Source organism: Balaenoptera musculus, chromosome 2 (genome assembly GCF_009873245.2).
Source record: "Balaenoptera musculus isolate JJ_BM4_2016_0621 chromosome 2, mBalMus1.pri.v3, whole genome shotgun sequence".
Lineage (NCBI taxonomy): Eukaryota > Metazoa > Chordata > Mammalia > Artiodactyla > Balaenopteridae > Balaenoptera > Balaenoptera musculus.
The window spans coordinates 85,006,870-85,020,161 of NC_045786.1; the positions used below are offsets into that span (position 1 = coordinate 85,006,870).

General features: G+C 40.3%; 1 protein-coding gene across 5 annotated transcripts in view; it reads right to left on the bottom strand.

Moving 5' to 3' along the window:
• Positions 1–8,460: 8,460 nt before the first annotated feature.
• The window catches only part of SEMA6D (semaphorin 6D), a 54,156-nt gene continuing 49,324 nt past the window's right edge, over positions 8,461–13,292 (bottom strand). For all 5 annotated transcript variants that reach the window (XM_036844668.1, XM_036844667.1, XM_036844666.1 and 2 more), the window contains one exon: positions 8,461–12,198. In XM_036844668.1, coding sequence (XP_036700563.1) covers positions 10,910–12,198 — 1,289 coding nt within the window. In that variant the 3' untranslated portion in view covers positions 8,461–10,909. The remainder of the gene's footprint in view (positions 12,199–13,292) is intronic.

Genomic DNA, 13,292 nt, shown 5'->3' on the forward strand with positions numbered 1-13,292 from the left:
ATACTTACATTTTCACGACACACAAGAAAGACATAACATAGAGCAGGGAATTTTAATTCTGGCTGACCATCAAAATCTTGTGGAGAGCACTTTGAACATACCAATGCCTGGGCCCACCCCGGGGATGCTGACTTAATTGATTTAATTGTTCTGGGATGTGGCCCAAGCATTGGTAGTTTTGAAAAGCTCCCCAGGTGATTCCAATATGCAGCCAAAATTGAAAACCACTAATATAAAACAAATTATGTATGGGCAAATAGATGAGAGCGATTTCCACCTCATCACTCCTCCACTGTGAGATAACTACCTTACGCATGTTGGTGACTCTATCAGTTAGGGTGCTTTCAACTGGAAGAAACAATATCCCATCAGCCATGGGACAAGAATATTAATCTCTCCCTTAATAGGAAATCCAGATATGAGGGGCTTCAAAGTTGGTGAGTTCAGCAGCTCTATATAACCATCTTTCCTCTGCCTCCTTCAGCACGTGGGCTTTTCTCCCAGTTTACTTCATGGTACCAAGATGGTAGCTGCTGATTCACGCACCATATATCACTTGCCACCATCCAAAGGAGGGGAGCTTCTCCTCATGTATTCCCTTCTATTAGGGCAGGAAAACTTCCCCAAAGCCTTCCCAGACTTTTGCTAAGGTTCTGCTGGCCAGAACTGGGTTACATTTCCATGTCCTCACTGTCAAAGAGACTGGAAAAGAAGTACTTGGCATGTTAAGCCTCTGTAGTGGGAGGTGGGCTCTCCTAGCAAGTTCGCAGCAGGAGAAGATGGGTGGAAGTTTACTGGGTAGACTACCAACCACCTCGATTCTTTCATGCACACCCTTATTGCTCATATAAAGATACATGTTTATGTATCTCTATATACATGTTCACACATGAATAGAATTACATCATAGATGGTCTTTACTGTGGTCATTCTCCCTCTCACATTCTATTATTGTTATTGTAATAGTTTTAACTTATTCCGTTTTAGTCCAATAACAAATGTTCACACCTGGTGTTTATCCTTTAGTAATTTTCTCAGTGCATACATAAATCATCAAACATGCATATACTAGGACTTCCCTGGTGGCGCAGTGGTTAAGAATCCACCTGCCAGTGCAGAGGACATGGGTTTGATCCCTGGTCCCGGAAGATCCCACATGCCGTGGAGCAACTAAGCCCGTGCACCACAACTACTGAGCCTGCGCTCTAGAGCCCGTGCGTTACAACTACTGAGCCTGCGCTCTAGAGCCCACGAGCTGCAACTACTGAAGCCCACGTGCCACAGCTACTGAAGCCAGTGAGCCTAGAGCCTGTGCTCCACAACAAGAGAAGCCACCGCAATGAGAAGCCCGCACACCACAAGGAAGAGTAGCCCCCGCTCACTGCAACTAGAGAAGGCCCGCACACAGCAACGAAGACGCAACACAGCCAAAAATAAATAAATAAAAAATAAAGTAAATTTTAAAATAATGCATATACTTATGTGTTGGAGAGGGGGTGTCATGGTTTATTTACCAAAAGAGGATCATATTGTATATTACAGCAGTTCTTTCAAGCCAAATACATGCAAAACACAGGTATTTTTCTTACTAATCTCTAAATATTATCTATTACTGCCCAACTTTTCTCAGTTTTCCCTCTCATTCATCTCTCCTTTCCACTCCTTCAACTTTTATCAGAGTCCAATTAAAACTGAGTACAAAGTAGCGTACCTCATACTTTGTTGTTTGGGATGTGATGGCAACATAGTTATGGAGCAAAATATTTTCTAACTACTCTTCTGTCTTTCAACTAGTTGCTTGCACTTAGAAAAGTTTTCTGGATATTTGCAAACGAATCAACGGACAAAGGATTAATCTCCAAAACATATAAACAGTTCATGCAGCTCAATATAAAAAAACCAAACAACCCAATCAAAAAATGGGCAGAAGACCTAAATAGACATTTCTCCAAAGAAGACATACAGATAGCCAAGAGGCACATGAAAAGCTGCTCAACATCACTAATTATTAGAGAAATGCAAATCAAAATTACAATGAGGTATCACCTCACACCAGTTAGAATGGGCATCATCAGAAAATCTACAAACAACAAATGCTGGAGAGGGTTTGGAGAAAAGGGAACCCTCTTGCACTGTTGGTGGGAATGTAAATTGATACAGCCACTATAGAGAACAGTATGGAGTCTCCTTAAAAAACTAACAATAGAACTACCATATGACCCAGCAATACCACTACTGGGCATATACCCTGAGAAAACCATAATTCAAAAAGAGTCATGTACCAAAATGTTCATTGCAGCTCTATTTACAATAGCCAGGACATGGAAGCAACCTAAGTGTCCATCAACAGATGAATGGATAAAGAAGATGTGGCACATATATACAATGGAATATTACTCAGCCATAAAAAGAAACGAAATTGAGTTATTTGTAGTGAGGGGGATGGACCTAGAGTCTGTCATACAGAGTGAAGTAAGTCAGAAAGAGAAAAACAAATACCGTATGCTAACACATATATATGGAATCTAAGAAAAAAATAAAGAAAGGTCATGAAGAACCTAGTGGCAAGACGGGAATAAAGACACAGACCTACTAGAGAATGGACTTGAGGATATGGGGAGGGGGAAGGGTAAGCTGGGACAAAGTGAGAGAGTGGCATGGACATATATACACTACCAAATGTAAAATAGATAGCTAGTGGGAAGCAGCCGCATAGCACAGGGAGATCAGCTCGGTGCTTTGTGACCACCTAGAGGGGTGGGATGTGGAGGGTGGGAGGGAGGGAGACGCAAGAGGGAAGAGATATGGGAACATATGTATATGTATAACTGATTCACTTTGTTATAAAGCAGAAACTAACACACCATTGTAAAGCAATTATACTCCAATAAAGATGTTAAAAAAAAAAAGGGAGGGGGTCAGTGGGAGGGGCGAGGGGAGGAACCACAGGGAATTTTGGAAAGGGATGTGGCTTTTCTGACAGCCTTAATTGGCATGCTGTCACAGAGGAGAGGATTTTGCTCTACTAATTATTTTGTGTTTTCACGAGTTGTCATTGCCGTAACGATCTCATTGTCCCCCAGAGCTACCTGTTCTCTATTCACGCGCTTCCTACCTTTCTGTTATTCTGGAATCCAGGGAAGAGAAGACAAAGGAGAAGATGGGTCTTTCCAGGTTTCTGTGTCTGTGCCCTTTGAGAATAAGACCAAGGCTGACGCAGCTTCTCCATTCTGAGGTCCTGCTCTGGACTCTTAGCGTCTACTCACGCCCTGCTCAGCTGCTGCCCGGGCCGCTCTGCCTGGGTCCTAGTTCTTTCCTCGGAAGCCTCTTTTCTGCCTTTTGGGATTTTCACAATTTTCATATTTCACCACGTCAGTCCTAGGATCTCCAGCTAAAAATGAAATACACTGTTTAAACACCTTGGAAATCAAAGGACACCAAGGTCGATAACCACTGGAACATCTCTCTCCCAGCTAAATCAAACCTTCCCGGAGTTAGTTTCCAGTGGTGGACCGACGTCACCTTTTCTTGAGACCAGAAAACTAATCAAAGTCAGGGGCTGTCTCCAGGAGTTTTTGTTTTTTTCCTTTTTTAAAACAAACTTAGAAGAATCTAAATTAAAGACATTTCTCCAAAATATATGTTTGAATGAGGCACATTTCAAAATGTTAGTTTTAATGATTACAGCCAGTTTTTAGTATTTTGTGTGTTTCTTTCCAGACTCCCTTCTATCTGTATACTTACATTTAAAATAATTTGAATTCCATTGCTTTCTTCAGTTAAATATTTTACCATTTTCATTAAATAAATTTATGGTAAATACTTATGTAAATTATGCCAGCTTCAAGAGTTCAACTGTTTCTACCTCTCTGGAGATGGGTTGCATAGGTAATTGGAAATAATAGCTTAATAAGTCCCAGAATTCAGATGGGCTTATTCAGGGGGCAGCCTTCATTTGGGCAGTCTGAGAGGCTGTCATCAAGTCAGGTTGAATCTTAAGGTTTGACTTCAATTTTATCAGTTGCTGTAGGTTCATAACTGACCAACAAACAATCCAGATTGCTTAGACCAGCTAATGGTCCTGTCTCTCAACCTGAGATGTCCTTGAATTTTGGAGCCTAACTCAAATTCCAAATGCACACTAACAGCTGAGGCTTTCAAGTTTGCAAAAGTACCCCAAGGTTTCCATTTCCTTTTTACACTTTCTAAAGCTCTCCCAAACCATTCAGAATGTTAAAGAATTCTCTAATCCTCTTATCTGGGAACCTGATTTGCAAATGCTAAGTGGTATATGCTTCTGCTATGTTTATTAGCATTAAGGTTTGCAATTGTCTGGTCAGTCCCTGCCACCTGGCTTAGAATAAAACCCTGAGGCAGTCATCAAATTTGCTCCTTCAACAGACATTTTCTATGTTATTATTCCAAGCCTCACAGAAGGCTAGGCAGCTCAGATCATCAGAAAACATTCTCCTTTAAGATAAAGTGTGATTCCTATAGGTCTCCCAACCATAGGGAAAAGTGGAAAAATTATAACCGTGTTTAACTCCCAATGTACAACCCCAGCTCCATATGAAGAAATTCCAAAATAAGAAATAAAGTGAATTTGCCCCCAAAGACTCTCTGACAGTCCACAGATGTAGATCTGGCAGGATGCCCAGAAACTTAGATGGGTACAATTTGGACACATCAGGTTAGTTTCTTTTAACATCTCTAAATTCATCCTCTCTGGTTGCTTTCAGCCTACAGTACTGCATCAGCTCAATCCAGGGATTTTTTTTTTCCAAATAATTGATTTGGCATGTTCATTATGATAGCCAAGCATGTGACTGATTCACTAAATGTTTCATTTTTCACTCCGTATTTGGCACATACCCCTGGATACTGTAATTCTTCTACCTTTTTTGTCTCTCCTCATTATACATGAAACGCTGGAGAGAGGCCATCCTTTCTGACTGAACACTGATATTCTCTTTCAGCCCTTTCATGGAGAGTGTTGGTTTGTGCACAGGGCCTGAGTGTGAGAATATGTGAATTAGCCCTGATTTGTGAATTGGCTGTCATCTATATTTCCATAGCTGTCACAGCCCCGCTGATCTCAATTTCTGCACCTGGAAAATGGGAATGATGGAGGTTATTCCTTTCCAACAAAAAGCGTGTTGAGAATTAACTCATAGAGCTCAAAAGCACCACGAAAATGTAAGAGGAAACCGTTCCCCCAAGCCAAGTGCTGACCCTCTCTCAGCTTCCAATGGATGTGCTCATCATAGTTTCTAAACAAGAAAAAAAAAAAAACCCAAAGACCCTCAAACTAGCACTGTGATTGATTGGTTGATCAACTGTGAGCTCAGTGTTTATGAGACACAAGGGTAGATATACAAAATGTACAAGGCAGATCTCATCTTTTAAGCAGAGTCAAGTGTCCCTTGGAGTTGTTACATTCAGAGCAGCAGTCTGACCTCTGACAGTTGTGGCAGCAGCAGTGGTGGCTTTCCAGATCAGTGCTGTCCAATATAGTATTTCAGTGGCATTGGCTACAGTCCAACTGCTCAGAAGCCATATATGCTAGTGGCTACCATATTGGACAGCACAGAGTCTCCACCAGCATAGAAACTTCCACTGGACAGGGCTGTCTGACACTGACAAATCTTCCCTCTCACAACTTCTCTAACTGGCCCTAAGTCAATCTTTACAGTAGCTTCAGGCGAGTCCATCTCACACAAATGAACAACAGTCTGAATTAACAGTGCATATGAAACAAGTGCCATATTTTCATACTTTCCTTCACCCAAACCCAGCACAAGAGGCTAAGATAAGCCAAAGTGCATGCTACAAAGAGATTTATCAACCAATAATCAATACCTAATTCTAAAAAGAATTATATCATGGGACAGGGTCTAGAAATAGTCTATTTTCCTTAATATGTGAGTCCCAGTTGATTCGTGGTCTGAATATCCAGGGTTTGACTGCCCTCCCCCAACCTCTCACCCCTTGATTCCTCTGTGAATTAAAGATTGATTTTATTATCTGTCCATTTCCTCCTTGTTTATGGTATAACATCTGTTTGATAAAGAAGGCAACGTTAGCAGAGATTTAAGTGTTTTGCATGCTATATATGCAAAAAGGGTAAACATCAAATATAGACACAAGCTAAATGGCTTAAAATGCATTGTTGTCATGCCTTATTTTATTGCCAATCTCATATATACCTCACATCTAACAGGGAACAGGGCTCACACATCCATAAAAAGCTTACAGACCAAGCTATTGAAAGAGTAATATTTAAGTGTAGCATTCATAAAATAGCTAATGGTGCTACAGAGTTGACAGATACCATAGAAGTGTCAGAGAAATGGATGTTGAACCATCTCCTTTCAAAAATGAGAAAACTGAAATCAAGAGAGGGAACCCTCTTACACTGTTGGTGGGAATGTAAATTGATACAGCCACTGTGGAGAACAGTATGGAGGTTCCTTAAAAAACTAAAAATAAAGCTACCATATGATCCTGCAATCCCACTACTGGGCATATATCTGGAGAAAAACATGGTCCGAAAGGATACATGCACCCCAATATTCATAACAGCCAAGACATGGAAGCAACCTAAATGTTCATCAACAGAGGAATTAGTAAAGAAGATGTGGTACATATATACAATGGAATATTACTCAGCTGTTAAAAAGAATGAAATAATGCCATTTATGGCAACATGGATGGACCTAGAGATCATCATACTGAATGAAGTAAGTCAGAAAGAGAAAGAGAAATATCGTATGCTATTCTAAAAAGAAATGATACAAATGAACTTATTTACAAAACAGAAACAGATTCACAGACTTAGAGAATGAACTTTTGGTTACAGCGGGGAGAGAAGGGTTGGGGGGGAGGGATAGTTAAGGAGTTTGGGATTGACATGTACACACTGCTATATTTTAAATGGATAACCAACAAGGACCTACCGTATAGTACAGGGAACTCTGCTCAGTATTATGTAACAACCTAAATGGGACAAGAATTTGAAAAAGAATAGATACATGTATATGTGTAACTGAATCCCTTTGCTGTACATCTGAAACTAATGCAACAATGTTAATCAACTATACTCCAATATGAAATAAAAGTTTAAAAAAGAAAAGAGAGAGAGGTATAGTGCGGCAGTTACTTGATGGGTAGTAGAGTCGGGATTTGAACCCAGCTCCCAGACCTGGACCCAGGGCTATTTTGGACCCCTTGTTCTTTGCCCTCCTCTGAAAAGGAGGATGAAGGAGATGAGCTGGGAGGGGAGGAGAAGGGAGAAAGTTGGCTTCTCTCACATGGCAGGAAGGCGAGTCCTCCTGGTACCTGGCCAGCACCTAGGCCACACAAGGCCCACTACTTTGCACGTGAGACCCCCTTTCTTCTTAGCCTGAACCAGCATCTCTTGTGTTGCCATTTCCCAGAGTAACCTAAGTGCCAACCAATGGGATCTCTGGAACCAGAGTACGGGTGGTGTGTCTTGGTTAATTCATTTTCTTTACAATGCTTTCCTTATGAAAAGCTCCAAGTTCTCTAACTCCATTTCTCTCAAATGGCATCTAAGCATTTATCTCGAGGATTCGTTGGTGTGGTTTTAGGGGTCTGTAAATCCCCTGAAAACGGAAAATGAAATTCAGCTCTCAGTCCGTACCATTCATTAAATTATCAAAGATGTCCATGATTGAAAAAGGCTAAAATCTGCTATAAAGGAAGAAGAGAAAAATGCACTTTTTAGAAGAAAAAGAAAATCACTGAACCCAGGAAAACTTGTAAAATGGCCAGAAGGTATAATAAACAGCAACTTAATAGAAATAGCCCATAGAAATGAAAGAGAATACAATGCTCAAGAAGCCCAGGGAGAAGCAAGGCTGAAGATACATTTCCCTTGTCTCTTCCTTCATTCATTTGTCCAAACCCAATGACAGCAGCCACTAACTAACTCATGCCATGCTAAGGAAAGAACTAAGTGGAATCATTACTTTACCTCCCATTTCCATATTTGAGGAACGTTATCTCTTACTTACATTCTTATTCAATTGAAACAATGGAATTGAGAAATGCCCTATACCAAATAGCAAGAAATGTTCACAGGAACCTGATTGACCAGCTATAATTTTAGACTAAAATATTAACAATTTCACACGAGAACACAAATCATGAATTTTACAAATGCCTGTCGAACTAGCGATACGTGGACAAGGGTTGGCCTGAAGCATGTGACTGTTGCTGTAGTACAGTTCATCTGGTTTTCTGAATTATATGTTTTCCAGGGGCTCTGCCCAGCCTTCCAAGATGAGAATGGTGGTGTAACCACGACCTGATGGCAAGTATTCCAGGTAAGAATATTTTGGTATATTTTAAAAGACGCTCTCAAGGATGTTGATTGACTTAAAAATATTTTAAAAACACGATACCTTCCAGACCTCTTCAACATCAAGAGGCAGGATATAATGATTTGTATATTTTATTTTGACTTTACATGCGGTGTTAAAAACCCAAAGTACATATTATTTACACATCCACAATACAAGTTTACAAGATATCTATACATGTTAAAGTACTCTATAAAACAGTATAGAGCCACTTCACTTTAGGGTTACTTTTTATGCCGTACCATTAAAAAAGATACAATCTGTGTTTACCTTTGCACAAATGGATAAAGCATTTAAAAATTAAATTAACAGGATACAGACTAGATTTTATGTTAGAAATTTCAACATAAATACTGATAGAACTCACATTACAAACTACAAGGCAGCACAATGTTACAAAATGTTATCCGGGTTCACATAGAGTTACTGTTCCACTTTCCGCACGCTGGGATTAATATTGGTAAGGTGAATTCAAACAGGTTTGTCAGCGATGGACTGAGTAGTGTTTATCGTTGATTGGTTTAATTTATTATCAATCTGTAATATTTTAGTTTCAAAGCTGAAGTGTTTCAAGAACAGAAGTTTTAGCTTTTGAGCTTCCAGAGACCTCAGGGAATCGCGTTCTTTATTAAACAATATTCTCAAAGGAAAAGAATAACTGCATCCATATTCTACATTCTGCATAAAAATGCTCTGGTCTTCTGCAACCCATCTCCCCCAAGTAATAGATATCATCAGGAAAACAGTTGAACTTACTTGTCTGACTAAGTCAGGAGCATTCCTCTGCCTTGATACTTTCTAGATGAGGTTCAGTAAACCGTGGTGTGCAGCATATTAACTGAAATCGTCATCAGGGTTGCACATCATCAGCTCTAAGTGGCTTCTGCAAAACTACAAATAAATGACTCTGTATGGTTTCTGCAGGTGTCACATTACCCAGGAAACCTCATTTGACTTCACATTATCACTGTTTCATCCTTAAGAAAGTAGGAGTGGAATGTTTATCATGGCAAAGGATGTAATGCAGCTATTTGGATAGATTGTTTTACAATTAACCGTTCTAGATTGTTGTTAGGATTTTTTAAAAGTCTTTTCAGGTGCTGGTTGAAAAACATTTACAACTGGCACTCAGTAAATGATGTGCTATACTGAAAACACTTGACATATTTGAGTACTTCTATCATTCTCATGAATAAGGCACAAAATGCACAGATTTAGGTAAACTCACATGTAATATGTACAGTATACTGTCATTACCTGCATGACTTAGGAGAAAATTCTCACATCACACAACATAGACAACATGATTGCACCACTGTTAGGTTTTCACAGACTGTTTCTGCTAAGCCAATTACAACCTTCTCACATCCCCTTCTTTTGTCTTCTGTTTTGTGTGTGTGTGTGTGGGGGGGGGTTTGTTTTTTTTTTTTTTTGTTTGTTTGATCTTGGGGTTAGGGGGAGTTAAAAGAAGAGGAATTTTACTACATGGGAGAAACCAAACACAATCAAAATAAAACCTCGTTAGTGTGTCCAAGGTTAAGTAGAGTGATTCGGGCTTGGATTCACAGTGGACAGGTGAATTTTACTACTGAATACTGGTGGATAAATCAAGGATACCTCTTATCATCTCCATCTCCTTAAGCTGGCAAGACTGTTATAGAAGTTTTAGTGAATAGCAGCACAAAATTACTTAGAACTCTTACATTCTGGCATTGGGTAACACGTAAGTCAGGTTAATCATTTTGACCGTCAAAATCAGCCTCGGTTTTCTTTCTTTCTCAAAGCTGAACCCAATGGACTGCTGTGGGAAGAAGTTATTGTCTCTTGTTCAGTCATGTGCGATGTAAACAACTCCATAGCACAAAAAGATGCCATGGGCACCTAAACAAATCCTAGTGGGGACAGAACACACACACACACACACACACACACACTTACACGCTCACACACATGCACACGCAACACAGTTCCTTGGTGGCATGAAAAAAATGCCACACGTAAAAAAATGCTACAGTTTGGGTCAAAGACTGAATTTTTAGCAAATTGTTTGGTAATCTACAACTTCTTTTCTTTGAGACATTACCATTGTTTTTTGACATTTGTGCAAGAGGCAAGGTGAATGCATACATATTAAAATGTTCACATTTAATGGGAAGACCACACAGAATGGCAGTCTAAGTTGAACCCATTTTCAAGTATTTGCTCACAGACAGATTCTTCTGAGCACTGTATCAGCTCTTTGTACTGGTTACAGGTAGCCCCTCGGAGCCACATATCTCTTTAGTTTCAAACAAAAGAAATGGAATGACCAGCACCTTCCTTTGTTTTCAGGCAAGTACACAGAAGCCTTGCTGCAGTAGCTACGTATGGCAAGTTCTGATGTTGCCAAAGTTAGGAAGAGTTTCTTTGGCCACTTGGTTCTCTTAAGATACAAGCGAGTCTCTTGTCTTAAGGTACCCTTACAACATCATCCTCTCAACAACATGGACAGGATAAAGCCACATGGGGAAGAGCACACTTGAGGCCTAGTAAGTATATTTGTTCAGTGGTCTGACAGATGTGGTTTGGGGAACAAATGAAGGCTTTGGTGGTACGTCAGGTTTTAAGGACGGTGTCCTCTTTAGTCCCGTCCTGGGAAGGGTGCCGTTACTGGTGTAGCTGCTCTGTCTGGAGAGGGAAGGCTGCAGATGAACACTCACCGGTGTTCCCTGAATATAGTCCACCTTCGCCCCTGCGGGGGCGGGCATGTAGCCTCCACGGTTCATACTAGGCTGTCTAGATAACAAAACACCATTTGGTGAACTTAAGTTTTTAGGCATAGCAGATATAGAGTGCCTCTGGGAGGAATTTTTATGATAACCCCTTTGTCTTTCCAGAGAAGTCATTGGGACGCCGGGAGTGGTGGGGACGTCCACTCGCTTGGTTGGGCTGTTTCTGGGGAGAGTCGAGGGAGGAGAGTAGAGTGATGCCTCGCGGTTGGGGACCTTGGGCGGGACCTCAGACATAGGTCCCACGGGATCCAGCATTAGGGTCTGGTGGGCCATTTGGATGTCTCCCATGATGGCTTTGGGGTTACTGCTTGGGTCATTTAGATGCTTCAGGAGATCGTTGAGGGTATTTCTGGAATCCACAGAACGCCGGTGATCTCTTTTACTGGATGACTTTGTAAGAGGGTGGTCAATGTTTTGAAGTTTCTTTTCAGCTTTGTGAGCATTGGAGTTTGAGAAAGATGTGTTGTAGTCATGGGTAGCATTAGGAAGGACAATGGCACTGGGGATATGTCCATGACTTAGTGGGGAATGGGGTGGAGGACTAGAAGGAAAAAACTGGGGGGTTTCTTTCCTTGAAGCCCCATGGCCGTGGGCCTTGTCTGAGTGGCTCTTCATGGCCTGCAGGGTCTTCTGGTGAAGCACAGGTGTAGACTCAGGTGTCGGGAGAGCAGCCAGCTCGGGAGGTTGGCCTCGATGGTCCATGACCATGGATTTCGTATCTCCATTGGGTGGCAGCTCTTTCCGACTGGTCAGCAGGTTACTATACAATTTGGGAGAATCTATATTCTGTTGATATTCCTTGACTGGGCTGTCAAAGAGACCATTCAGCTTGGCAAAACTTCCACTGGAGTCTGTACACGACTGGGCAGATTCTGCATCTTTATGGATCTTTCTGTTTTTCCGAACAAACATGTCACGATAGCAGTATACTGCCACACCTGCAATGAATGCACCCAAAACAAAAGCTGCAAAGACACAGGTGATGAGGACATTCATGTGGACCATTTGGTTGGACTCTCCAGATTGGACTTCCCATCGTACACCTGCAGTAGACGCACAGGAAAAGAGTCTGAGTGAGGAGCTTCTTTAAAACAATATTAGCCAGCAAATGGCTCCCATTGAACCAACACTGCCTTCACATGGTCCGTATGCTTAGCTTGGAGGGTGAGGTGGACTCCAAAATTCCATATTTTTTTCTTTAATCCCAACAGGATCCCCAGAGACATTTATGATCGCTACAAATACCAGGATAACTCTAATCTTCCACTGATCTGTATTTGTCTTTTCCCCTCCAATCCCTCTTAAATAGTTGTTACATAACATTCAAAATTTTAAGAGTTTCTACCTAAAAATTAGAGCTAGAAAGTATATGTTTTCTAAGTGGCCCATTTTAAACTCATAAAATGTTTTTTTCTCATGATTTTCTCTTAATTCATAAATCAGGATTAAAGGGCAGCTACTGGGATTAGGGCAATGTATGAATTGGCATAAATATATATTTTGCTAAAATAATTATGCTAATACAATTATGCTATCTTAATTAGAATGAAAGTATATAGTTCGTTCACAAACTAAAAGCATCTGCTTGGTCACTGTTAGCTACAAATGTAGCCTTTCATGTTTACTTTGATTTTTTTTTTTTTTTTCATTCCATCTTGGAGTGAAGCACTCTTGAATTGCCTGCTATGAAAGAAATCCAGACAGTCTAAGGAAATATACTATGTTAAGTAATATTATCCAATTGTCTTAAGATATTTAAGAAATATTTAAATTAGACTAGAAGAAGGAGAGTGAATTAGTTTATAATTATTGGGATTTTTAATGCAACCACAGACATCTAGACGTGTTAGTTTAAGAGGTATCCAAGTCTGTTACATGCTACAAGCACAGCTATCCCAGAGTAAGGTAAGTCAGAGTGATTTGAAGATTCTGTTGCTCTAGGTTAGTACTAAGGCCTTTGAACATTAGTTGTTTTTAACCAATGTTGAGGGCTATGGAATTCAGTGGCATTGTGAAAGACAAAGAAAGAAATGTAGAGAGAAATGGAATTACTAAAGAAAATAAAAGAGGAAGAATGATTATAAAATTGTTTACAATGAAAACAAATAAAACCAAAATCAACAGATGTAAATCATAA